The sequence below is a fragment of the Pleurodeles waltl genome, chromosome 5 (assembly GCF_031143425.1).
Source record: "Pleurodeles waltl isolate 20211129_DDA chromosome 5, aPleWal1.hap1.20221129, whole genome shotgun sequence".
Lineage (NCBI taxonomy): Eukaryota > Metazoa > Chordata > Amphibia > Caudata > Salamandridae > Pleurodeles > Pleurodeles waltl.
The window spans coordinates 883,488,949-883,516,375 of record NC_090444.1 but is presented as its reverse complement, the minus strand read 5'-3'; the positions used below and the strand labels follow the sequence as shown (position 1 = coordinate 883,516,375).

General features: G+C 43.6%; 1 protein-coding gene across 1 annotated transcript in view; it reads right to left on the bottom strand.

Annotated features, from left to right (window-relative positions):
• Positions 1 to 27,427, bottom strand: part of NUP133 (nucleoporin 133) — a 942,256-nt gene that overhangs the window by 568,044 nt on the left and 346,785 nt on the right. The window contains exon 12 of the mRNA XM_069234985.1: positions 2,628 to 2,719. Within this exon, the coding sequence (XP_069091086.1) occupies positions 2,628 to 2,719 (92 nt within the window). The remainder of the gene's footprint in view (positions 1 to 2,627; positions 2,720 to 27,427) is intronic.

The window sequence follows — 27,427 nt, the reverse complement described above, 5'->3', positions numbered from 1 at the left end:
CTTGTAAATCTCACATTTGATGATGGACCACAGGTTCTCAATGGGGTTCAGATCAGGTGAACAAGGAGGCCATGTCATTAGATTTCCTTCTTTTATACCCTTTCTTGCCAGCCACGCTGTGGAGTACTTGGACGCGTGTGATGGAGCATTGTCCTGCATGAAAATCATGTTTTTCTTGAAGGATGCAGACTTCTTCCTGTACCACTGCTTGAAGAAGGTGTCTTCCAGGAACTGGCAGTAGGACTGGGAGTTGAGCTTGACTCCATCCTCAACCCGAAAAGGCCCCACAAGCTCATCTTTGATGATACCAGCCCAAACCAGTACTCCACCTCCACCTTGCTGGCGTCTGAATCGGACTGGAGCTCTCTGCCCTTTACCAATCCAGCCACGGGCCCATCCATCTGGCCCATCAAGACTCACTCTCATTTCATCAGTCCATAAAACCTTAGAAAAATCAGTCTTGAGATATTTCTTGGCCCAGTCTTGACGTTTCAGCTTGTGTGTCTTGTTCAGTGGTGGTCGTCTTTCAGCCTTTCTTACCTTGGCCATGTCTCTGAGTATTGCACACCTTGTGCTTTTGGGCACTCCAGTGATGTTGCAGCTCTGAAATATGGCCAAACTGGTGGCAAGTGGCATCGTGGCAGCTGCACGCTTGACTTTTCTCAGTTCATGGGCAGTTATTTTGCGCCTTGGTTTTTCCACACGCTTCTTGCGACCCTGTTGACTATTTTGAATGAAACGCTTGATTGTTCGATGATCACGCTTCAGAAGCTTTGCAATTTTAAGAGTGCTGCATCCCTCTGCAAGATATCTCACTATTTTTGACTTTTCTGAGCCTGTCAAGTCCTTCTTTTGACCCATTTTGCCAAAGGAAAGGAAGTTGCCTAATAATTATGCACACCTGATATAGGGTGTTGATGTCATTAGACCACACCCCTTCTCATTACAGAGATGCACATCACCTAATATGCTTAATTGGTAGTAGGCTTTCGAGCCTATACAGCTTGGAGTAAGACAACATGCATAAAGAGGACGATGTGGTCAAAATACTCATTTGCCTAATAATTCTGCACTCCCTGTACACGATTGGATGTGTGATGATTGGTTGGGCTTTTCAGATGTAAAATAGTCCATTGTGCGCTGCATTGTAATAAATCAATCAATAGGAGGTGGACTGATAAACCAAACAGTCAAAAGCACGGAGGTGAGAGACATTTAGGGCCAGATGTAGCAAAGGGTATTTCCCATTCTGTGTCAATGGGAAAATGTGTTCGTACATATGGCCCTTACTCCTCTAAATCCCGCTCGATGTATATTTTTTGACAAGAGTAGTGCCACAAGCTGTGGTAGACAGCTAAATCTTTCAGGCTAGCCTTTAAAACACAGTAAACAATAACATTAATATGCATCTCTACTGTAAATTCCAGTCTTCTTCCATGCTTGGCATGCCCCCTTACATTACTAAACCATGTTAGCCAATGCACAGACCAGAAAGGTTAAGTTTAGGTGATATGGAGGGTGATAAGAAAAATAGTTTTCTACAAATGAATTACTAACAACAAACATAACTTTTCATTAACTCTATGACGGTATTTCTCCTATTTTGGGTTTGTGGTGACAGAGAATCAAGCAGGGGAACTATATCACATGATGGCACCAAAATTACACAAATACTCGATATACTTCAGAAAAATGGGTGTTAAAAATGGTTTGGCTGGATAAGACGTCCAAATAATTATGCTCTTAGTTTTAAGGAGAACTTCCCTGATAACAAATGCGTGGAGATATGCTGCAGCTCACATCACAAGTACCAGATAATGATTACTGGCCAAAAACTGGTACTTTCAATTTGAGAAGGCTTGTCCGTCTATACATGCTATGATATTCCAAAAATGCTTCAGTGTGGCCACCTTGTAAGAAACATCTTCACTGGTTTAACAATGCCTTCTGTAGGTACATCAAACAGCAGAACAGAAATCACCAAAACTGTGATCGTTGAAGAAAAAAGAGGAAACAAGTCTGAACAGACTTTATTAGACATGGACTGAATACAAAAAAGGCTTGGAAATATAGCTTCCATTCAAGAAACAGCACTGTAAAACAAAGCTTTTTTGGGATCCTCCCTCAGTAATGTGCAAAATATTAATTGCCTGACTAACTTGCTGCTGTGCTTGATTGGATATAGCATCTTCCAAACCTCTTAAAGCAGCAAGGTCAGTGATTGACTCAGACACAAGTATAGAAGCATCATGGTATAATTTTTTAGTTTAAAAAATATTATTTTTGTTGAGATTCAGTTATAATATACTTCATTACGACTTATATGGCTAATTGAACTGTTTTTATGATAAAGAATGAATGAATGTAACATGTTGGCTCCTTACAGGCACTTTTTATTTTACTTGGTATTTTCTCATTTAAAAAAAGAATATGTGAAAATGTGTGTTCGGGATACCATACATAGTCAGAGATAGTCAAAGGTTAACGAATATCAGAGAGAGGTGCTTGATGGACAACTCCCCCAGTATAACATTTCTCCAGTACATGTTTTTTAAATATGTAATTAGTTTTGTCATTGAGCACATTAAAAAAAATGGAAATTACTTAAACGCGAAAGATGAGGTTACCTGCAGAACTGTACAAAGGCACCTTTCAGGAACTTAACCTTGTCCTCTTGTGCCACAGTTTCCTGTTTCCCAGTTCCTTCCAATATGTGCCCCTGATGGAAAAAGTTTTCAATGTAACATCAGTTCAGTTTTGATAAATTTTTTCCACTACATAATAGGTTTGGTTTTTTAAAATTATTTTTGTCTGAGTCATACATCTAGTTCAATAACTAATACATTCCTAACCTAATAAAACTAACACTTTATAGTAATTTAAAGCATACACAACAGCACAGAATAAGATTTATCCCAAAGCACAAAATGTAACAACCACTTTGCCACTACCAGATACACATGTTTAACAGGAAAACGAATCTAATGTGATAATTTTTACTCCAGATATTGGACCATTTCAGGGCCAGAGTAAAAGATCGTGTTGCACTATGACCCCAAATCAAGATCCCATAATGCTGCTCCATATTAAAACTTTTAGGCTCCAATGACATTTTACTCCTGAGTGACCACCATGAAATTGGGAAACGACAATTTGTGTCAATGACTGTCAGTGTGCCAATTGTTAGGAAAACTGGTAATAGATGGTGAAATCACATGCGCCAAGGAAGTGGGAATAACCTGACCCCAAACAGACTATATATTATATAGTGACGTCTTTAGGTGTATGCCAGACCTCATATAATAAAGGAAGATATAAAAAGCAGTATAAGAAAGGGTACTTGGCAACACCCCTTTATTCATCATCATATGCTCATAAGTTATGAAGGCTGTTAATGGAGTGACTGTTTCAAATACAGTAGGAATGGCCCGTGCATTGTGTGATCTAGTGAAAAACGTAACAAGAAGTCGCTTTGTACCATGAATTCACTAGCAAGTAGAATAGGAAAAGGTGTTACACTGTTTAACACTATGAAACCTTAGGGACATCTCTTGAGTTCATAAGGTGCTAGATAGGTCTGCATTTAATGAATACATTAGTAACTGTATGTACAATACTTGGTATAGCCCTGGCCCCTTGATAGACCCCTGTAAAAACAATTGTTGTCCAGAGATTTACATTTTTCATTTGTGTTTTTGTATCATTAGGAAAGTAATTTAGCTTGGGTAGACATTGCTAATCAGAGCCGATTTTTTTTCTTGACATTTTTAAAAATGGTGACTGTGTTGCAGTGATGATGTAATATTTCAGGCACCACGAGACCTACATAGTTCTTTTTGGTGTCAAAACATACATTTTGGGAGCCAAGTAGTCTTATAGAGACAGAAAATAACTTCTCAGAGCAAACCCTTACGCCATTTTCCAAAACGGCAGCTCTATAATGAAGTGTTGTAGCCATCATATTGGTACTTTATTTTAATATTATTTTTGGTTTTTGATTTTCCGTTGATTCAAATTCATAAACATGAGCAAAGCAAGTGGTGGTAAAGGATCTTTAGTCCTGACAGAGTGTTGCCAACGCCAAAATATGAGGACTCCTTCAACAAAGAAAAATGTGCCATATGCCAAACTGATCCAAAAGAAAAGCTAGCATCAACCTTGGCTGGACAAAAGAGAGTTCAGGATGCTGCAGAAATATGACAAGCCAATGTTCACAAAAGATTGAAACTGATGGGTGAAGAGGATCAAATATTTTATCATTGTAACAACAAGTGCTACAAGTTGTATACAATGGAAAAAAGCCTGGAAAAAAAGTCAAAAAATAGCAGAAACCAATGAATGACAAGAATCTGAGTCTTCTGAGAAAGCAATGACGACCAAACCCAGTGCCCATCCACTTAGAAGATTGATGGCTATCCCTCGTCCACCTTCAACAACTGACCAGAAAGCAGAGGATCCTCAATCTGTTATCTGTGGTTTAGCCACAACAAGGGTCAAAGAAACTGATGAAAGAACAAAGTACAGAGTATGTAAGTCTCAAAGGGTAAACACATTTTTATCTGCAGTTAGTTTCTTCCAAGGTGAAGGTTTCAGCAGAGTAGCTCATCTAAACAGCAAGGTGAAGGTAATTGCAGCGGATCTGTATCCCCACCCGAACTGCATGCATACATTCGAAAATATGAATGTACAATGAGCTCCCAAAAGTGACATATCTGCCAGCCTTCAGATAAGTTTGCACTCTTTGAAAAAGCAAATTATGTTTTGAAGCCACTCGAGTGCTGGCTACGGGTTCACACTCAGTGAGATCACAGAAATAATAATCAAAATTGATGAAACTGTATTGAATTATAATGAAATTAAGATTTTTCTGGTGAATGTACAATGACAGAATTAGTTTTTGTCAGTCTAACAAAAGGAATGAGCCACTTATAGTGTTCTCAGCTGATTTGACTCCTGAAGTTCTTGCTGCCAAAGTAAGATCACAGGATGCAGTAAAAGCAGCAGGAACCATTTGAAGAAATGTCCTGAAAGATTTAGATTTTGGACTTGGTGACAAATTTTGTTATGCCCCAGAAACCGCAAATCATGGGAGTCAACAAGAATACCTTATGTTGTCTTAACATTTTTTACATCATTGTTTAATATCAGCACAGCAAAATTGTCACAAACTCAAGTTCTTGGGTTCAGAACAGAAGCCAACAACATTGATGATGGCTTTGAAGATATAAGCGAAGATGGGGAAGACAAGCCCATGAACCGACAGGGTTATGCTGTGCAAATGTACTGTCTTTTTCAAATGATATTTTATGAATTACATCACAGCAAAAAGAATATTCTGCTACACAAGATGACTGCCCATGCAATCTATGACGAGCACAAAAGTAGGCAGCTAATCACTTCAATGAATAGGATTAGTGTATCAACAAGTTAGGACATTGTACGGAGCAGGAACTTGTTAGCAGCTCATGTTGTAAAATCTTGTGAATCCGACAGCAAGCCACTTCAAAGTCATTTTACCAGGAAAGGATTTACAAACTGCTGCTCTTGATAACTTTGATTTTTAAGACAGCTGTTCTTTGTCTGGGATATCCAGCACACATGGTACTGCTATGGTGCTTTTGCATGACTGTACCAGTGAAGTAGCTTCTGGAAAACAAGCTGTGTCTGCTGTAGGCAATAACAAAAAGAATGTGGAAACTTATAACCCAACTGCCTTGCCAACATGAGCAAAATCACTAGAAGTCATCAGTACGTCCCAGTCTACCAGAAAGTTTCAAAGTGGCTGAGGAAACGGATCTCCTACCTGATGCTGTGGTGCGCAAAGCTGATTTAACTGAATTTATCATATTGCTTATTCGGTGCAAACTCAAGCATGAAGAAAAGGCAGCTCCTTTGTGGGCTGGAATTCATGCTCTTATCTCTCAGAACACCGTCCCACTGAAGAAGGTTGGGCTTTTACCAATAACACCATCTCCAATCACAAACTATGCAACAGTATACACAGCTCTTAATTTTTTTAAAAAAAATTGTGCTCATCGTATCCTGCAAATGTTCTGTGAAGGCGGTGTCTTCCGAATTGTAGCTGACATTTTTATGCGCAATCCAGAAGAATTTAATGATCTTTATCCAGTGATGGGTGTTTTCCATATGACAAATGTTTTGTTGTGGTGTGCAGGGCATTCTCAGTGGATGTGGCATAGACAATGCACTTATTGAGGCTGAAATTATTGTGCAGCCATCTTAGTAAGGTTTGTGGGCATGTTATTTAGCAACTAGGCCTGCTGCCTGTGCCCTTTAGCCTAGTAATGGCTTTTTTTTTTTTTTTTTTTTTAAGAAGGCATGTACATTTCTTAGCACAACATTCTTTCACTCTGTGCTTTCTTCAAGGCTGCAACGAGATAGGATTGCCGGTAGTACTCTGCGCCTCTAACATTTCACAGAAACATGCATATATTTTTATGTGAGGACATTTTCCTCAGAACACTAGCTGTTTTATTATAAAAACAGCACTCTGTCCCATGCACATTAGAGGGAGATTCCAGCAAGACTGCATACTGTCAGACTTTGTTACAGCTACTAGCTGAGACTACCGGTTCAATGGCCTATAAGGGGATAGTGTCTCTATAGACAGCAGGCTTCTTCACTAATGTCATACTCGGTTTAGGGGATATTAGGGGATATCGTCTTCCCAGGAAGATCCTGAAGGGAGGATTATCCTGCGGTGCTCTAACACACAACATTAGTAGCGCAGGTAGGAATCATACATCTTGCATTTTGACAGCATGGTGGGACTTTTGTTGTGTTTCACTTTTCTTGTCACCATTTTGCTACTAGTATGTTTCATTCTCCTAATTATTGCATTTCATATTATTTTATTTAAGATGCAGCTGATTCAATAAGTCTTACTGAACCATTCTCTGCCTCGGTTTGTCTTTGCTTGTGTGAGGTGAAGGTAACTGGGAGAAAAGGATGAGATCAGCTCCACCACATTTTCCCAGAGAAGTCATAAGGTCATGTGCCCGGTTGCTATGATTCATAACGGAAACGGATTTGGCCGACAATTGTCACATGGTGTGGGATTGGACTCAGTTGCCCATAATTCAGGGGATGCTGCAGCCCAAATCCAACAACCTCAATAGTACAAGAGCCAACACAACAAAATCTTTGGAAGCAAAACTGTCCAGTCAGTATTGAGTGCAACTCGTTGTTAGCTCGTTACAAAGTATGCTCATCATATCCGAGGTGATAGAAACATTGCGTTTCAATGCTTTCTGGAACAAGAATGAGAAATTAGGTTTTGCATATCCCATCTCAGAAGAGAACAAGGCACAGTGTGCACTTTATTCAAAACAAATAACGCAAAGCCAGACAATGTTCAATACACTTCAAAATCAGAAAATCGAGTTTGAAGAATTTGTCAAAGAATATGAAGAAAAATCAGAACTTTGCAAATACTGGGGAAATGTTTTAAACATGATCGCTCTAGAGAAAAACTTGGTACATGCTTATCAGGAAGGTGATTGGGAGCTGCATGTAAAGTCTGTGGAGTCTTGATTACTGTGTTTTGCGAATTCAATTGCATAAACTAACTGAGAAGTGAATTCTTGTAATTGGAAAGAGTGAAGAAGCTACAGGCAGACAAAAAATTAATCCAAAGACATTTTGTGGTGAAAGACAGCGAGAGGAGGTTCAATGCTGTGGCTCCAGATATGAAACTGGAAAAGACAATCCAGATATCACAGAAAAGCTCCAAGGGAATTGTTGGTCAGACACATAAAAGTGAATATGTTGCTCAATGGCAGCTAATTTATCATGACGTCCTCTCTATTTGCAATGATTTCAGAGATATGACAAATTCGAAATTAATGGATCATTGTGAAACTTTTTCTCACCAAGAACTTGTGGGAAAGAGAGGGGAACGTTTTAATAAACAAGTTGACAGCATTCTTCATTTCATGCAGCAGCAGGAAAAACCCTTTGAAATGAATAAGTCATCATGACTACACAACTTTGTGACCAAACAATATGTGGATAACGATATAAAGACATGTCTACTAGATGTCCTGGAACATGGATTGAAACTATATACAGAACTGAAGCAGAAGAGATTTGTACTAAAAGAGAAAAGGCCGTTTGACAATCACTAATGCTAAACCTCCGCACCTTAATTGCCATAGTAAGAGTTTTGTCCAACCAGCCACTACAAAATAGGTTACCAAAAACTTTCAAAAGCACATAGAGATGGATGTAGCAAAAGAAAAGGGTGAATTTATCAAGGACATTCTGTTGCATGGTCTTCTTCCAACAAACACATTATTTGAAAGAGACGCTGCAACCACACCAGTGATGCACAAACTCTTTCAAGAGCTCAAAAAAACAAACAAAAAAAAAACACATTCACCTGAAGAATTTAAATTAAAAAAGGTGTCTTCATTGAAAACTGCTGCTGTTGTGGACTATATGTCACTATTGCGAATGGTCAAGATTTCATCCCTGCAAAACCTCGAAGAGGTCGTTCAGACTGTTCTACAGATATCAAAGTCAGTGTGCACCTTGCAAGAACTGCACATTGTCTTTGACAGTTATCTTGAACTATTAGTCAAAGAATGTGAGAGAATCCAACAAATGTCTACAGGTGGAACAACTGACCTTGCCTGCATCAAAAATTGGACACCTATACCTGTGCAACTTGATAAATTCTGGTCATCAACATCGAACAAGATGAACTTGGGAGATGTTAACTCGCCAAAACATTGTTGATGCTTCAGTGAACACTGAATTTCTAATTATTGCAAGTGGAATGATTGTCAATAAGGAGTTGGTGCCTGCAGAGATATATTCAAAAGGAACGAGCCATATTGTTCAAGAACTTAACAGCAAATTGGAAGAAGCTCACCTTCGTGTTGTGCCACATGTTGAGTGGGATGTTCAATGGAGGGACACTCTTCATTGTTCACTTTCCTAGAAGAAATCAACAGTCCAACTCCTCAATACCCCCTACTGTGTACCACAAGCGCCAATAGCCTCAGTGCTGGTTTGTGCTGAAACAGAGCAATAGCTTGTGAGGCCACATGTCCCAGCAGCTGCAGCTGCTGGGACATGTTAGCTTCAACAATGAATAGTTTGTGGCTACTTTGATGTACTTAATGAATTTGTCATCCATTTCTCATGAAGTGACTTCATTATTTGAATATGTGTGTTTAATTGTAGAAATACATACAATTTGAATGTTTTTTTCTTAATTCCCTTCTGGCTTATGTTTGCAACATAAATATATTAAGATTGATTTTCTGGGAGTCTAGTTATTTTGTTGCATTAATGCCATTTATTTCTCAATTTTTAACACAGACTGGTCTCTCTCCAAACAAGATGGTGTTTTAGTGCAGCTCCCACCCATCCTTGGTGATATCCCTGGACATCCTGCACAAACATTGATTTATTTACACTACCAAAGCCAGCAGGGATGTGCCGGGGGTCAGAGGAGTGCTGTGGGTCAGTTGACCTGCATTTGCTCCAGCTGCACGGGCATCCAAGTGATGGCGTCCTCCTGAGACTGGAGCGGTCTGTGCCAGAGACCACAGAGTGAGGGGGGGGGGGGAGGGGGGGCAGTCCCTAGGAGCAGACCAAGACCCTGAGTGGCAGAAGTGGAGTGGGACTGCACTCTGCTTCGTTATATGCTGGCACTCCATGGTACTCTCCACAGAGGCACACACTGTCTCACCCAACGACTGAGCTACTAAGTATATTGGCAGACATTTTCCGGTGCAGTGCTGCACCTCTAGTGGGAGTGGCCTCCTGCCTGCCGCCACATCTTTCTATAGAGGCGCATACTGCCCTCCACCAGGCAGCCGTGACTGGAGGCACAACTGTGGAAACAGTCCCAGTAAAGAGCTGAGCCTCCGGCGGGAGAGACCTGCTGCTTGCCACTGTATCGCAATAGGATCAAGTGGGTTACTACTCCTTCATTAAGCTACCATAGCCAAAGATAAAGCACCAAAGAGAATCCAACACAATAGACTGGATAACTATGCCTTCATAAAGACTTATTGGGGCATGACCCCCTGTGGCGTAACCCTCTACAGAGCCTAGGAGAGAGTGGGTAACACACACTAACAGATCTGCTGCAGGTGGTCTGCAATACCAATAGTACCTTGGAATAAAAAAAAATGATGGAATCTCAGTGGAAATTGCCCTCACGTGATCAGATCTAAGGAAGATCAGTGACAGAGTGCAGTCAGTGGAAATGACAATAGCCACTTTGAAGACTGGCGTTTCCACACTCAAATTGACAAATTCAAAGCTTAAGAAAGAAGCCCCTGTACTACCAGTCTGAATGGAGGACACAGAAGAGCAATCCGGTTATAACAATCTACGTATCAAGGGCTGCAAGAGAGAGCGGAAATCCTGGTGTTGACTTATTTGTAAAGAACTTAATCACTAAATCTCTCAAACTGAGAGGGCTCTCCAAGTTCTTCCCTGTGTAGTGAGCTCGAAGAGCCCCGATTGCCTCTCCCAAACCTGGACAAACCCGCAAACAGTCCTAGCCAGATTATTCAACTACAGAGGCCACAATGTGATCCTACAGGAAACCCGCCATAAGGGATACCTGCGTCCACAACCTGTTTTGTTTTCTGGACTTCATCATGGCAGTCCAGAGGCAGCAATGACACTCCTTTGATGCGGAGATCTAGATCCCATTGTCCCCTCAGGGCCTATAGTGTGTCCAGCAGATTCTTTATGAGCTTTCTGTATACCAGGGAGATCACCTTGGGTCTGAGGGGTTCATTAAAAATTCAATCCTCTAAGGAATTGGCCTTGGGTATCTTGTAGCCACACAGGACCTCTCCACCCAAGGCATGGTAGTGGCCGGTTACTGCTCAAAAAGCCATGTTTTTAGGTGCTTTCTGAATGTTAGGTCTTGCGTAGGTTGGTGGGGAGGGAGTTCCAAGTCTTGGCAGCAAAGTGGGAGAAGGATCTGCAGCCGGAAGTGGTGCATTGGATGCGGGGGACTGTGGCAAGGGCAAGGTCGGCTGAGCGGAGCTGATGAGGTAGGTATGTGGAAGTTTACTCGCTCGTTGAGGTAGGCCGGTCTGGTGTCATGGAGGGCCTTGTGAGCATTGACGAGGAGTTAGAAAATGATCCTTTTGTTGATGGGCAACCAGTGTAAGGATCTGAGGTGGGTGGATATGTGTTTGTGGCAAGGGAGGTTGAGGACGAGTCGTGCGGCTGCGTTCTGAATTCGCTGGAGTTTTCTTTGAAATTTAGCTGTGGTCCCAGCGTAGAGGGCGTTGCCGTAGTCCAGTCTGTTGCTGATGAGGGCGTGGGTGACTTCTTGTTTCTAGGGGTATCCATTTGAAAGTCTTGCGTAGCATGCAAAGGGTGTTGAAACAGGAGGATGATATGGAATTGATTTGCTGGATCATTGGGAGGGATGAGTCAAGTATGATGCCAAGGTTGCGTGCGTGCGTGGGTGGTGTGTGCTGGGGGTGGTCAGAGGGTGGTGGGCCACCACGAGTCGTTCCATGCTGTCTATTTGGGGCCGAAGATGATGATCTGTTTCGTTTCAGTTCAATTGGAGGTGGCTTGTTGTCATCCATTTGGCGGTGTCTAGGAGTCCGGTGTGCAGGTTAATCTTGGCAGTGGCTGGGTTCTTAGTGAGGGAGATGAGTTGGGTGTCGTCAGCGTAAGAAATGATAGTGATGCCGTGGGGTCGGAGGATGTTGGCGAGAGGAGCCAAGTAGATGTTGAAGAGGGTGGTGCTGAGGGAGGATCCTTGGGGGACCCCACAGATGATCTTGGTGGCTGTAGACTGGAAAGGAGGGAGGCGAACTCTTTGGGTTCTTTGGGAGAGAAATGAAGCGAGCCAGTCCAGGGCCTTGTGGCGAATTCCGGCATCGAACCGGCGTGCTCAGAGGGTTTGGTGGCATACGGTGTCAAAAGCAGCAGAGAGGTCTAGGAGGATAAGGGCGACTGTCTTACCCTTTCCACTCTCGTCCTGATGTCGTCTGTGCAGGCGATGAGGACGGTCTCAGTTCTGTTGTTTCCAGATTAGGAGGTCTTGAGTATGTTGTTTTCTTCAAGTAAGTGAGATAGTCAACGCACAACTATCTTCTCGGTGACCTTTGCGGGGAGGGGAGAAGAGAAATGGGACGGTAGTTGGTGAGATCTTCCGGATCTGCTTTGGGTTTTTTGAGGACGGTGTTGACTTCGGCGTGCTTCCAAATGTCTGGGAAGGTTGCTGTGTGGAAGGAGCTGTTGATGACGGTGCGGAGCTGGGGAGTGATGATTTGGCTGGCCTTGTTGAAAATGTGGTGGGGGCACGGGTCTGTTGGTGAGCCTGAGTGGATGGAGTTCATGGTTTTACCCATTTCTTCGTCGGCGGTGTGGGTCCAGGTGTTTAGTCGGTTGGTGTAGTAGGGTGTTGTGGTGTTGGTTGTGTCGGTGGTGGCGTGGTGGTTGATGATGATGATGAGGGTGTTGTGAAGCTGTCGTGTATGTCTGCGATTTTGCGGTGAAAGTAGTTGGAGAGGGAGTTGCAGAGGTCTTTGGAGAGTGGGGGGGGGGTCGATGGTGCAGGATTTGGGTTTGGTTAGTTCTTTGATGATGGCAAAGAGTTCCTTGCTGTTGTGTATGTTGTTGTCTATGCGTTCTTTGTAGAATGATCGTTTGGTGGTCTGGATGAGTTCGTGGTGTTTGTGCATGGCTGTTTTGAGGGCGGAGAAGTTGCTCATTGAGGGTTCTTGGCGTCCAGCTTTCTCAGTTTTTCAGCATTCTCGTTTGGTAGATTGAAGTTCTGTAGTGAACCAGGGGGGTGGTCTTGGTGGTGGGGTACACCATCATGTACTCTTCCCTTAGCACTCAGAACTATTTTATGGCTGTGCCCGTCTAGACATCACCAGGGAGCTAATCCCAATGAGGTCTCATTCTTGGAACACAGAGAGGCCTCACATCCGGCAGCCTAAAGGAATTCCACAGTTGAGTGCACCCAGTTAGTGTCCCAAACCGTCCCATCTGGTGGAGAGTCTCACCCCTCTCCTGGAGGACAGTCCTAATGTAGAGCATGCTCGCCAACCTACTCTTTTCCCCATATAAGGCTGCTAAGTGTCCCTAGGCCCCATTATTGCCCTAGCTCCCCTCAATGATGGTTTGTGCCAATCCATGTAGATCCAAGTATTAACCACTATCAGTTGTCTGGCCCAGTGTTTAGTCAGGGAGGGCTATCCCACACTCCTATATCCCTCTAGTAAGTTTGAACAAAACAATCTTCAGGGAACCAGAACTCCAGAGCAGCTGCCTCTGCTTGCACTCCAAAAACTGTCTGGGATGATACAGTGTGTTATACCGCACATAGAAGAATTTAAAAGAATCATTTTCTACAGAGCTGCCATTCCCAACAATGAGAGTGGTAAAGTTTGCCAGCGTGCTCTCTCTTCTGGATTTATGTAGTATGGCATAAAGGTTATTCATAAGGTAGTCCTCGAGCGGGGGAGGGGCACAGGGGGGGGGACACGGAAGGGTGGGGCATGGGGGAGCTGGTGATACAGAGCCCCAAGTATTGAAATCCTTGGTGAGAAATTGGTAGGTCCCCGGGAACAGCAGGGTTAGGGTAGGGGATGACGGACCGATTTCAACCAGTGACTATTTCTCAAACATACGTGTAGCTTGCATTACCCTGTCAATTCCAGGACTGAGACATTTAATAGGCCATCATCTGCATATAATGAGATGTATCCCAGTGCAGACCACTGATCAGGGGGCCCCCCTCACCTAACATGCTAGCAGCTTCCTTTCTAGGGCAAATAACATGGGCAATAGTGCACAACCCTGTCTAGTGTCCCTCTGCGCCTAGAATGTAGAGTAGTTTCACCATTCATTGTAACACATTCCCAGGGACTAGTATTGAGTAGTTTCACCCATTGCATGTTTCGCTGTTCAGTGTTCATTTACTTTAGTACCTGGAATAAATAAGGCAATTCTAATGAATCAAATGCATTGGATGCATCTAAGCGTACAACTACCACTGATGTCACTGCATCAGTCGTCTTGACACCCAAAGAGATGGCGAAGGTTCAGCCTCTTATTCCACCCAGGCATAAAACTAGATTGATCAGGTTGCACAAGGACCGCTATTACTTGTGATAGGTGATTCACAAGCACCTTGGCCAAGATTTTTGTCTCAGCATTGAGGAGAAAGATGGGTCAGTAGGAGCTACAGAGGTCTGCGCATTCCCCTTTTTGTGATTCACTACAATCAAGGTCGAGCTAGTTTCGCCTGCCATGCAGTGTAGGAAAGTACCATCTTGCCTGGCATGTTAGCCCCATATTTCACTGTATATATTTTGTTTTAGTCAATGTGTCACTGGGACCCCCGCCAAGCAGGGCCCCAGTGCTCATAAGTATGTGCCCTGTATGTGTTCCCTGTGTTATGCCTAACTGTCTCACTGAGGCTCTGCTAACCAGAACCTCAGTGGTTATGCTCTCTCTGCTTTCCAAATTTGTCACTAACAGGCTAGTGACTACATTTACCAATTCACATTGGCATATTGGTACACCCATATAATTCCCTTGCCTATGGTACGGAGGTACCCAGGGTATTGGGGTTCCAGGAGATCCCTATGGGCTGCAGCATTTCTTTTGCCACTGCAGCCTGAGTGAAATAACGTCCACGTTATTTCACAGCCATTTACCACTGCACTTAAGTAACTTATAAGTCACCTATACGTCTAACCTTCACCTGGTGAAGGTTGGGTGCAAAGTTACCTAGTGTGTGGGCACCTTGGCACTAGCCAAGGTGCCCCCACATCGTTCAGAGCAAATTCCCCGGACTTTGTGAGTGCGGGGACACCATTACACGTATGCACTATACATAGGTCACTACCTATGTATAGCGTCACAATGGTAACTCCGAACATGGCCATGTAACATGTCTAAGATCATGGAACTGTCACCCTAATACCATTCTGGTATTGGGGGGACAATTCCATGATCCCCCGGGTCTCTAGCACAGTACCCGGGTACTGCCAAACTGCCTTCCCGGGGTCTCCACTGCAGCTGCTGCCAACCCCCCAGACAGGTTTCTGCCCTCCTGGGGTCCAAGCAGCCCTGGCCCAGGAAGGGAGAACAAAGGATTTCCTCTGAGAGAGGGTGTTACACCCTCTCCCTTTGGAAATAGGTGTGAAGGGCTGGGGAGGAGTAGCCTCCCCAGCCTCTGGAAATGCTTTGATGGGCACAGATGCTGCCCATCTCTGCATAAGCCAGTCTACACCAGTTCAGGGATCCCCCAGCCCTGCTATGGCGCGAAACTGGACAAAGGAAAGGGTAGTGACCACTCCCCTGACCAGTACCTCCCAGGGGAGGTGCCCAGAGCTCCTCCAGTGTGTCCCAGACCTCTGCCATCTTGGAACCAGAGGTGTTGGGGTCACACTGGATTGCCAGTGCCAGCAGGTGACGTCAGAGGCTCCTTCTGATAGGCTCTTACCTCTCTTGGTAGCCAATCCTCCTTCCTTGGTAGCCAAACCTCCTTTTCTGGCTATTTAGGGTCTCTGCTTTGGGGAATTCTTCAGATAACGAATGCAAGAGCTCACCACAGTTCCTCTGCATCTCCCTCTTCACCTTCTACCAAGGATCGACCGCTGACTGCTCTAGGACGCCTGCAAAACCGCAACAAAGTAGCAAGACGACTACCAGCAACATTGTAGCGCCTAATCCTGCAGGCTTTCTTGACTGTTTCCTGGTGGTGCATGCTCTGGGGGTAGCCTGCCTTCACCCTGCACCAGAAACTCCGAAGAAAACGCCCGTGGGTCGACTGAATCTTCCCCCTGCTAACTTAGGCACCACAAGACTGCAACACTGGTCCTCTGGGTCCCCTCTCATCCCGACGAGCATTGTCCCTGGAACACAGCAACTCTGTCCAAGTGACTCCCACAGTCCAGTGACTCTTCAGTCCAAGTTTGGTGGAGGTAAGTCCTTGCCTCACCACGCTAGACTGCAAAGCTGTGTACCGCGTGATTTGCAGCTGCTCCGGCTCCTGTGCACTCTTCCAGGATTTCTTTTGTGCACAGCCAAGCCTGGGTCCCCGGCACTCTATCCTGCAGTGCACAACCTTCTGAGTTGTCCTCCGGCGTCGTGGGACTCACTTTTCTTCTAAGTGCCTGTTGGGGTACTTCTGCAGGTGCTGCCTGCTTCTGTGAGGGCTCCGTGAGTTGCTGGGCGCCCCCTCGGTCTCCTCATCCAAGTGGCGACATCCTGGTCCCTCCTGGGCCACAGCAGCACCCAAAAACCTCTACCGCGACCCTTGCAGCTAGCAAGGCTTGTTTGCGGTCTTTCTGCGCGGGAACACCTCTGCAAGCTTCATCGCGACGTGGGACATCCGTCTTCTAAAGGAGAAGTCCCTAGTCCTCTTCTTTCTTGCAGAACTCCAAGCTTCTTCCAACCAGTGGCATCTTCAGCTGCCATTTCCTGGGCTCCTGCCCACTCTGGACACTGTCGCGACTATTGGACTTGGTCCCCTTGTCTTACAGGTACTCAGGTCCGGAAATCCACCGTTGTTGCATTGCTGGTGTTTGTTCTTCCTGCAGAATCCCCCTATCACGACTTCTGTGCTCTCTGGGGGTAGTAGGTGTACTTTACTACTACTTTTCAGGGTCTTGGGGTGGGCTATTTTTCTAACCCTCACTGTTTTCTTACATTCCCAGCGACCCTCTACAAGCTCATAAAGGTTTGGGGTCCATTCGTGGTTCGCATTCCACTTTTGGAGTATATGGTTTGTGTTGCCTCTATACCTATGTGCTCCTATTGCAAACTATTGTAATTCTACACTGTTTGCATTACTTTTCTTGCTATTACTTACCTAATTTTGGTTTGTGTACATATAACTTGTGTATATAACTTATCTTCTTACTGAGGGTACTCACCGAGATACTTTTGGCATATTGTCAAAAAAAAAAAAAGTACTTTTATTTATAGTAACTGTGTATTGTGTTTTCTTAGGATATTGTGCATATGACACCAGTGGTATAGTAAGAGCTTTACATGTCTCCTAGTTCATCTTGAGCTGCTTTGCCATATCTACCTTCTATCAGCCTAAGCTGCTAGAAACACCTCTTCTACACTAATAAGGGATAACTGGACCTGGCACAAGGTGTAAGTACCTCTGGTACCCACTACAAGCCAGGCCAGCCTCCTACATGCAGCCCTCCGTTAATACTGTCTCGCACATCCAGAGAAGCTGACCAGAAATTCTGCAAGAGAGGCACTTTTAAAGGTCTATCACCAGAGTGTTTGGGCCAGGGGCCTTACCAGACAGCAGAGCTCTAATCACGGCCTCTATCTCCCCAGCCATGTGAGGTGCATTGAGTGCTGCGCTATTGGTGTCTTGGAGGTGAGAGAGTGAAATATTCCGAAGAAGACCTGTATCCCCTCCCCTGTACAGGTCAATGTGGATGTGTAGAGTCCAGCATAATGGTGAACACATTTTTCCACAATGCGCCCGTTATGAAATGTTCCCCTGATTCTCCATGTGAAGCTCCCCATCCCCTCTCTCTTCCCTCCTAACCCAGCCACACCAACAATCTCCCATTCTTAGTGCCGACCTCATAAATCTTTCTCTATACAGCGAAATAATGTTTATGCGCAGCATCGGTAGCAAGGTTGTGATATCCCCTATGGGCAAGTTTGATACAGTGACGTAAATCCTCACACGGTTGTAATATATTTAACCTTTCCAGCTGGAGAAGGTGGTCTTCAATCTCTGGCATTCAATGCTATCACACCTTGAGCTTAGCAGCTGCCAAAGAGATTACCTGTCCTCCTAAAACTACTTTATATGCTTCCAGTAGCACCACCCTCGAACCCCCTGCATGTTCATTGGCTGTGAAGTAGTGCTCCGCAGTGTGGTGTAATCTGTTCACCACCCCATTTTGTTTCAGTGGTCATGGGCCAAATCACCACACCCAATAGTCCCCCCCCCCCCCCCCCCCCAATGATGTACACCCAATTCCAAACAGAGAGGAGAATGATTGTAAACTCCCAGGCCAGAAAAAAGCGGGCAAGACTTGGAAAGGCTATGGGCTTTGTGTGAATATGTGGTCTTAGCACAAAGTAACTCAATCCACTCCGTTCGCTGTAATGCCCTGCATGAAGCAATCAGTAGCACTGTCCATCACTAAATTAAAGCAGCCTGATGAGCTGCCCATCCAGATGCTGCAGGAGTGTGGTCTTTAGATCTGCTAATCCCACTGATTGCAGCCAAGGAGGCAGTTAAACTGAGCCAATTACCACTTGCAGTTGGTTCCTTCTACTGACCATTAGGGCATAGCGTCCCTGATTATCTCCAATTACCTTCCTCCCCTTCAGTGGAAAGGCTTGTTTCATCATCATGGCAACCCCTCTTGAGCTGGAGGTATATCCTGCATCTGCCGCCAACCAGTATCTCCCACCCTTGTCAACATCTTAGTTTTTGCCCATCAGGTGTGTCTCCTGAAGGAAGACTTCCTCTTGCATCCCATACAATTGAATACCATGAAAGCATCGAAAGGTGCCCGTCCGCATATCAGTGTTGTTGATCATGTATCAATAACAATTGCTATTGTATTGTGTCCCTTCCTCCTACCCACCCCTTGATTGTCATCCACTCTGCCACCGCACATTGTTGCCCCAGAGCAACTAAGACATTAGTCAGAAATGTACAACATGCCTCCCCGCCAACCTGTGCTTGAAGCCTGTCGCCCAAACATAATAAATTAGGCTCCAAAATATTACAAAAGAAAGGAGAACACTCATTTAGCTTATTCCCCAAAGGAAAACACATATGATATACTGGCACCACTGAGAGTTGGGAAAGGTGGGTCAAGCGAGCCACCTCTGCAAATAGCAATTCGGGTCTCGTAATCCTATAGCCCGGGGTGGCTGTCAGTCCACAGCTGGTGCAGCAACAGTGTGTTCCCCTTGAACAATGGGTTGCTTTATGCTAGCAGGCATTGAGCAGTCGATGGTAGCAGTAAGGAGCTCAGGCTCCAAGTCCAGCACCAAACTGTCAGTTTGGTCAAGTCTGCCAAAGCATCTCCAGTTGTTACCAGTCAGATCCTTTCTAGGTGACTGGCGCATCACTGGTCTTTAGACCTCTAACCAGCCATTTGCCTCCTCCGGTGTTGAAAAGTGCCAGGTTTTCCCATCTGCTATAAATTGTAACTTGAAAAGGAAGGACATTATGTGTTTCTGATGAAGAGTGGATTGAGGCGCTCATGGGTCCTAGAGAGGAGGCAATTAAGACTGGGTTTCGCCTTGTTCAGCTAAATATTTTACCTATCATACCAGATTATTGATTGCCAGCATAGGGCTGACAGCGATGTGTGCCTTAGTGGCTGCGATCAAAGGGAAAAATTGTATTCATATCGTATGGTAATGCTCAGCCCTTAAACCACACTAGGGAAGGGTGGTGTGGGCCCGACAGCAGTCAAAGACTTACAGATGCTCCAAAAAGGGAAACTCTGTGTCCTGGGCATTGGGGGGTGGGGGGAGATAATAAGCAACCAATACTAATGCCTGTTCTGTAACCTGGGTCTAGTAGTGGCATGACGCAATGTAGCACAATTATGTGACTCCTCAACAGTACTGCAACTGGAGTGATGATAGTCACACCTAGATTGGTGCATGGCAGATGAACATGTCCTCTATGAGGGAAAAGGTTGTCCCCATAAATTCCACAAAATATTGGACCCCTGGAGAAATTACCAAGGTCTGTGTCCTAGTCCCCACCACCATACATAGTTCCTGTGGACCGAATTTCTTGAGACTGACTCCACGGGGTGTCCTGGGACTCTCATCAGTATACGGACTATACGATTGTGTCTATCTGTATACTACTGCACAAGTGAGCCCGCCTGTCTGCCGACTTATGCACTGCACGTCACAAGAGGTACCACCGTATTGTTTTTGTTTATTAATAAAGAGAATTAAAAAAAATATCATTGACAACCTCCAGAAAATTATTAATTTGGGTGATACATTACATTATATTGGATTCCCTCTCTATTTATGTGTGTGATCTGGTGAAATGCTAGGACTTGGACATCCACGCTCTGATAGAATGAGCATACTAGCATGTGGTACTGTTAACCACCAATGAGCCTTCCTGGCTGCCTAAGTTCAAGTCTCTCTGGAGCTCCTCCAGTACATATGCTACAGACTATTTGCAGAACCCATTGTACCATGATTTTTAAGTGTAGCAACAAGATGTGCAGACTTAATGTTAGGTATTTTTTTTTTTTTTTTTACCTGTATTGTCCCACAACAGTAAATACAGTTTTGAGGCCTTTTTGGACATAGTTTGTGAATGACAGACAGTATATCCTGTATGGGTACAGTGTTTTATCACTGGTGTCCTGGGTCACAATATAAATGAACTCCATTTGAATGGCCAAGTTACTCCTTTGGGACATCGGACTCTGTCAGGTAAGTGAGGGCAAGCAGGCAAGCGTCTTTAGGAGGTACAGTGGTTTAAAAAACAAACTCAATATAGTGTGACAAAGTATATACAAATCAATTGCCTCAATGTCCAGACAACCACTTCATATGAAGAAGTTACAAAAACTTGTAAAAGTAAGATATGCACAAAAAATAAAAAGGTGCTTCAACCTTCTGGGGTCAATGATAAAGCCTCAATTATGACTATGGTGCATGGCCCTTAGTGCAGTGTGGTCCAGTTGGCTTGGTTCAGAGTGATTGTGGGTCGATTGGGAGCTCTCAGCTCTTCCATCACTTGTGAGAACTTTTCTCCAAACGAAGAAAGGGTCTAGAAGGCCGGTAAGAGATGCATAGGCAGCACCTCTGCAGCAAACAACAAAGTAATGGAAGAAATACTAAAATTAATCTCAGCCTCTGGCAATCACTCAAGTGCACTAAAGTCCACTTTTGTCACCCACTATACTGGACAGTGACACCAGCCCTATGGAATTCTATCTTATCTTTCTCCTAAAGGAACTGTCCAGCACACACTGCCGAAAAGATCCACTCCAACCACAACATAAGTAAATAGCCCTGATCCACTTTTCCCTCCTATGGGCCTCATCAGTGCTGTGCAGCTGAAGTTCTATGGGACAGGACCCATGCCTGGGTGTACCTGTTGCAATTAGTCATTTAGTACAGCAAATTAAAAAAAGTGATTGAAGAAATGCTTAAATGAACCTAAGCCACTGGCAATTGCTTGGGCCACATTCCCTTTCGTTCTCAGACCAACACTATACAAAGTTGTCTTAGTCCTGCTTCAACATGAACAGTCGGCCCGAACTTCCATACAAGAATCCAAGCAACACCAGATCAGTTTCGGCCTATGGTACAGAGAGGAAATAACCATGTTTGGGCTTTCCATTCACACTTACGGCCTCTACTAAAACAAACAACAAGTGAAGTTAAGACTAATTACATTGATCTTCACAGCAGGTGATTGCTGAGGACACATTAATGCCCATCCTTTTACACCTACTGTGCCACTTAGAGGTCAGCCATATTCGAATCAGTCTTGGTCCTGTTCCTTTTCAAAGGCCAAGCCTGAACTAAACTACTGGGTCAGCAGAAATTCTGACCCAACTCCAGTCCCAGGACTGCCTCAGGTACGACAAATGACTTCTGAGTGGGCTATAAGAGAAGTTCTAACAACCAAAGAATAGAAATGGTGGGTGTCACGCCCAAAAACCAGTAACCCCAAAACGCACCATCTAAACACCTTGTATGATACTAAAGTCAATGGTGAATTTATGGTGATCCCAGTGTTTTTGTTCAAGTTGTCAGTTAAGCACCCCATTTGAAGGTCAATTAAGTTCCACAATGAGTTAGGACCTATTTGGTTGTCACATACTTAAAGAACTAGCTGAATGAATGGCAGACTTTTCCACATACAAATTTACCTGCTATGTGGTATGTTACAATGCATGTAATACAAAACAGTCTACCTTTACAATATACTGTCTTACAACATTGCAATTTACCACGGAATCCCGAGGCTCACTTGCGGGGCAGTCCGAGTGTGGTTGCAGCATACCACATATATAATCCCATGCTTCCTCCAAATAACACGAAAGTCCATCGGACACCAATATGCAATCAAAAAATATATATTTTTTATATTATATATATGTTTTACTAAGCGAATGCCACACTACACAAGTGTAGGTGTAGTGTGGCATTTGCTTAGTAAATATATATATTTTTTTGATCACATATTGGTGTCCGAATATATATATTTCTCACTCATAGTGGTGGTCGCCACTAGTTAGGTATAGTTAGGATCATGTTTCCATTGAAAAAGCGTTTTTTTTAAATTTTATGTGCCAGTGACTCTTGCTGCGCATAGGTTGTTTTTAGGGCGATCCGTCAAGCACGAGCGGAGGAAAAAAAAATGGGGGGGGGGGGGAGGAAGAGAGAAAAAAACAGGTGTTTCTCATGTTAATTCCCATAGGAGCTTTGAACACAACTACAGTCCAAACCCTTGATGCGCAGATTGTGCTTAGTTATGTGGCGTAAATCAGTTCAGTAGCTTTTTGAGATATTAAAGGAAATCCACATTTTATGTCTCTGACCACAACAACTTCACGAATAATGAAAAGCTTGTGCAGGGAAATGCAGAACTCTGATTGGCTGCCAACATTTTAACCAAGTGTTGGCAGCCACCTGGGACTCAGCTTTAACTGAGTCACAGAAAAGAAAAGATTAAAAAATAAGACAAGGGGCCAGCGTAGAATCAGTATTACCCCTTAGCTGTGGTGCTGGGGTCTCAGAGGGATCCAACCAGGGCAAAAAAAAAAAAAAAAAAACACAATGTTGCAAACTTACTAGGGGTGAAAAAAATGAAAAACAGGGCTACCGCGCTTGGTGTGGGTGTGGGGGGGGTGTCAGGGCTTTAAATAAATTCAGTGTAGGGGGGTTTGCAGCCACAGGACCACCACCTCCATGGGGCACAATAAGAGAATAAATAGAATCATTACATTGGAGTGGGGGGGTGGGGGGCACGGACCTCCTTGTGGAGCCAATATTGGCCCTCGGGGGGACCCCGACCCCCCCGGCACAAAAGTTATAGTTTCTTAGATGCAGAGCAGAAGATAGTCACTTCGGGCCTTATAGTCATGGTCTTGATCTGTCAGTAGAAGGTTCCAATCCTAGTATCGTTTAGCAGTGTGTTTATTTGTTAGTGTTGTGAAATATCTCACTTTAAGCACATCATTCATCAAAGCCGAAAAAAAGACTCTTCCTCTCTCTCCCTCCCTCTTTATCTCAATTCCTTTTTCAACCTCTTTCTCCCACCCCACTCAGACCCCTTAGGCACCCACTCACAGCCCCACTCAGACCCTCATGCATCCACTCACAGCCTCACACACCTACTCACAGACCCACTCACTCTCCACACTCACTCACAAACCCAGTGAAACCCTTACGAACCCCCACTCAAAGACCCGTTAAGACACTGATGCAGCCACTCTCCCACCCAGACACATCCTCTCACAGCTATTCTCACACCCATAGAGACAGGTAGCAGCCAACTCCCGCAATGCATAGCCAAAGGCCCTGCCTAGTGTGGGGTTGGGGTGGTTGGCAACACTGTCTGGTTGCAGGCCAGGTCCTGCAGGCAACCCCAGCCATGCAGGGCTAGGTAGTTATAGGGGTTGGCACAGGTCCTGTACGCAGGCCAGACCCTGCGGCCAAAGGCCGCACGCAGCAGTGGTGGAATTAATGTAAAGAAAATTCCTTTATGTTAAATAAACCATAGAAATTCATTTAAAAAACAAAGGTTACATGGTTGTTATAGTAGGAAATAGAATTAAAAAACAGACATTTTAGGTAAGCTAACATTTTTAAAAGTACAAAACCACAGAAATTCACCTGCTAGAGTTCTGAAGCAACAATAACTTGTGCCGTAAGGTAACTATAACTCGCACCCCCTGCCATGCACTGCTAATTACCCTACAAATTACAGCTCTCATGACATCTTTGATAACCATCATGGATAATAATGTAATATTTCTCGAAAATTGTATTTAAAAAACTGTGCATGGGCAGGAGTTATAGTTACTTGAGATAACTATAACAGGTGAATATATATAATTTTCAAGTTTATTGGTGGGGCAAGAGCCCCCCCCCCCCCGCAAACACCCTTAATACATATTTTATTTACTTTTTATAATGTGGTGAACCCCTTCCCATACCCCACCTTAAATTTTTTATATATATATATATATATATATATATATATATATATATATATATATATATATAATATATATATATATATATATATATATATATATATATATATATATCGAGAGAGAGAGATTTAAGAACACACACACAGAAAAATAACAAAATGTAAAGTGGAGTTTTACTTGAGGAAGTAGTAACCTTAACTAATGTAAGTGTAACTTGTACCACCATACATTTCACTGGTGTTTTAATACGCATGGTAATAAATGTGCTACTTACCAGTAAACTCTGGTTGTCCAGTATTGGTATCTTCATAGATTCACATGCTTTAATCATCCCTGTCATTGAAGTGGGTCTCCCATGGTATATGTTAAAGCAGTGGAAGTAATTACAATGACTGAAACACTGACTTTAATAACATCATTTATAAATAATCAAATTCCTGCCAATCACACGAGAGCACACTCTAAGACACTCCCAGCAGAGGCCATCTTCCCTCAGATTTACAAGCACTAATGGGAAAAGACAGCACTTGCAAGACAGAGAGTCTCAAAGGGGAGGAGGGTGAGTCTCATTTGAATCTATGAAAGATAACAGTTCTGGAGAAGGAGAGTTATAGGTAAGAACATTTTGTCTCCAGTACTGGATTATATTTAATAGATTCACATGCTTGAATCAGAATAGCTAGCAGTTACATACATGTTTAACAAACTTATGTTATAAAACAAAATAGCAGAAGGTGGGTACAAACTTACACATTTGCTGATACCAAGCTCACCTTATTGGAAAATAAATACAAGTACTGCTTGTCCTACAGCTGTATCGCTGTGCTGTACTGCATCTAGGCTGTAATGCTGGGTGAAAATACACATGTTCTTCCAAGTTGCAGACGGGCATATATTTTCAAATGGCACTCACTCACTGACGAACAGGCCAGCCACTGTAAAAAACTGCCCTTGTAGAGTGCTTTAGCCCTTTGTCTCTAATGCTTACTGGCCTTAGAATAGCAGAACTGTGTGGCTGTTGAGATCCATCTTGCTATGATAGCTTTGAAAACCGGACCTCCCTAGTTAAGGTTCCCATATGTCACAAATATCTCGTCTGTAGATGCTTTGTACAATCTAATTAGGACTTCAAGCATTTTTTACGTCAAGAGTATGCATATTTTTTTCTGCAGGAGTCTGCTGATTCTGGAAGAAAATCTTAAGCACAAACAAGTTAAGATGGAAATCTGCTGAAACTTCAGGTATGAACTTGGGATAAGTTCGGAGAATAACAGTATTATTTAAAAAAAAAAAAAAAAAAAGCTCTATTATCGTGAATCCTTGGCGCTTGATCACTCTTCTTGCATAACAGTTCTGCCCTGTGAATAGGTTCAAAAGGGCTTTTGATTAGTTGTGACATTACTTTTTTTAGGGTGCCATGGAGGTGGAGGGGACTTTATCAGAGGAAATACTCTGAATAATCCTTTAAGAAATTGTGTGATTATTCTATTTAACCACAGAGTAGGAAATCCTGAAGTTCTTCTGTACCTTGAGATGGCTGTCAAGTGCACTTTAATTGAAGAATGTACCAGGGTCGATTTGGTCAGAGAGAGAAGGTGTGGCAAAATCTGATCTGGAACCAATAAGATATGGTGCACGTTTGAGCTTTAGCACTATAAGCAAAAATGCTTACATTTCAAGCGATATGTTTTGTTTGTAGCTTCAGATCTGGCTCTTGCAAGGATATCGATGCAGTCCACTGGGGATATCTAGGTGTTGAAGCTCATTGCATTCAGCATCCATGCCAATAAGTGCACAGAAGTCTGGTTCGGATAAAGAGCCCTGCTTGTGGTTTCAAAGAAAGCAAATCCTTCCAGGGCTCCAGCAGGATGTGGTTGTCCTCTCACCAGTAGAAGCTCCGAACCACTGTTGTCTGGGCCACCGTGGAGCAATGACTATTAGCCAGCAGTGATCCCTCTTTATTTTCCAGGACTGGAAATAAGAGGGATCGGGGTAAAAGCGTCCACGTAGATTCCCAACCATCTTACCAAAACTAATTTCCCCACAACCGTTATGAGGGACCGAGCTTGTATAAAACTGGCATTTCTTTTTCTCTTGAGATGCCCAGAGTTCCAGCTTTGTCTTGCCCCTTCATTTGGAATATGGCATTCAGAAAGGATTGATTCAATTCCCATTTGAAACAGCTCTTACTTTGTCGTGCAGGCTCTCATTCTAATGAAACTACTGGATTTGAGCTGCAGAGTCACCTGCAGTGAGGGAGACGGAGTCTTAACCCACTACATGAGACAACTGTCACCCTAATCCGGGTTTTGCTCGGCTAACTAGCAGAGTCTCATCTCTACCCAAGAGCAGGGATGATCGGGCAGCTGAGCGCATGACAATTTACTTCTCAAGGAAGTCCTGGTTACTCAGGTCTCATCAGTTTCTCTCAGTTAAATTAGTCTCACATACACAATGACAAACAGAGGCAGTATGTTTCAATAAGGTTTTAATGAAGCGACTGCATCTTGGATAAAGCATGTACTGCAATAACCAGGACAATACAGCATGACAGAATTAGAATTGTGACAAGGAGTGAAGCATAGAAATAACGCTAGCATATTGTCATTAGAGTCAATAGACTAATTCCTACCTAGGGTATGTTAGAGCACAGCATGTTAAGCTATAGCTAAGCCCTTCTGCACCCCCTGGGAAGACATCATCCCTCACACCTGAGCAAAGGCCTGAAGTCTGCATAAGCGGATGTAGCGAAGCATTCAGCAGTCAGCATACAGACGTGGTCCTCTGGCTGGAATCTCCCTCTAACGTGTAAGGGACAAGGAAGTGTTTTTATAATAAAACAGCTGATGTTCTGAGAAAATGTCCCTATGCAAGGATGTGTATTTTCTATGAATCCCAGAGACAAAACTTTTACCACATTCACCAGCAACTTATCTTACTGCAGCCTTGAAAGAAGCAGAGTGAACAAGAATGTCTTGTTTGAAAACAGTGCTGGCCTAAGCAAGAACAGTTAGACAGAGAGAAATAAAACAAGACTGCAAGTGTGGCTATTGGAAAAATAATAAATGTAGCAGAATAAAATATATCTAGGATAAAGTGCACAGCGGCAGGCCTAGTGTGCTAAAATAACGTGCTTGGAGCTAAAACTAAAATGGCTACACAAAAACTTGTTCTGCTAAAGTATCAGCCAAACAGTTGCTGAACCCTAGCAGAGATTCTACTCTTATGGTCAC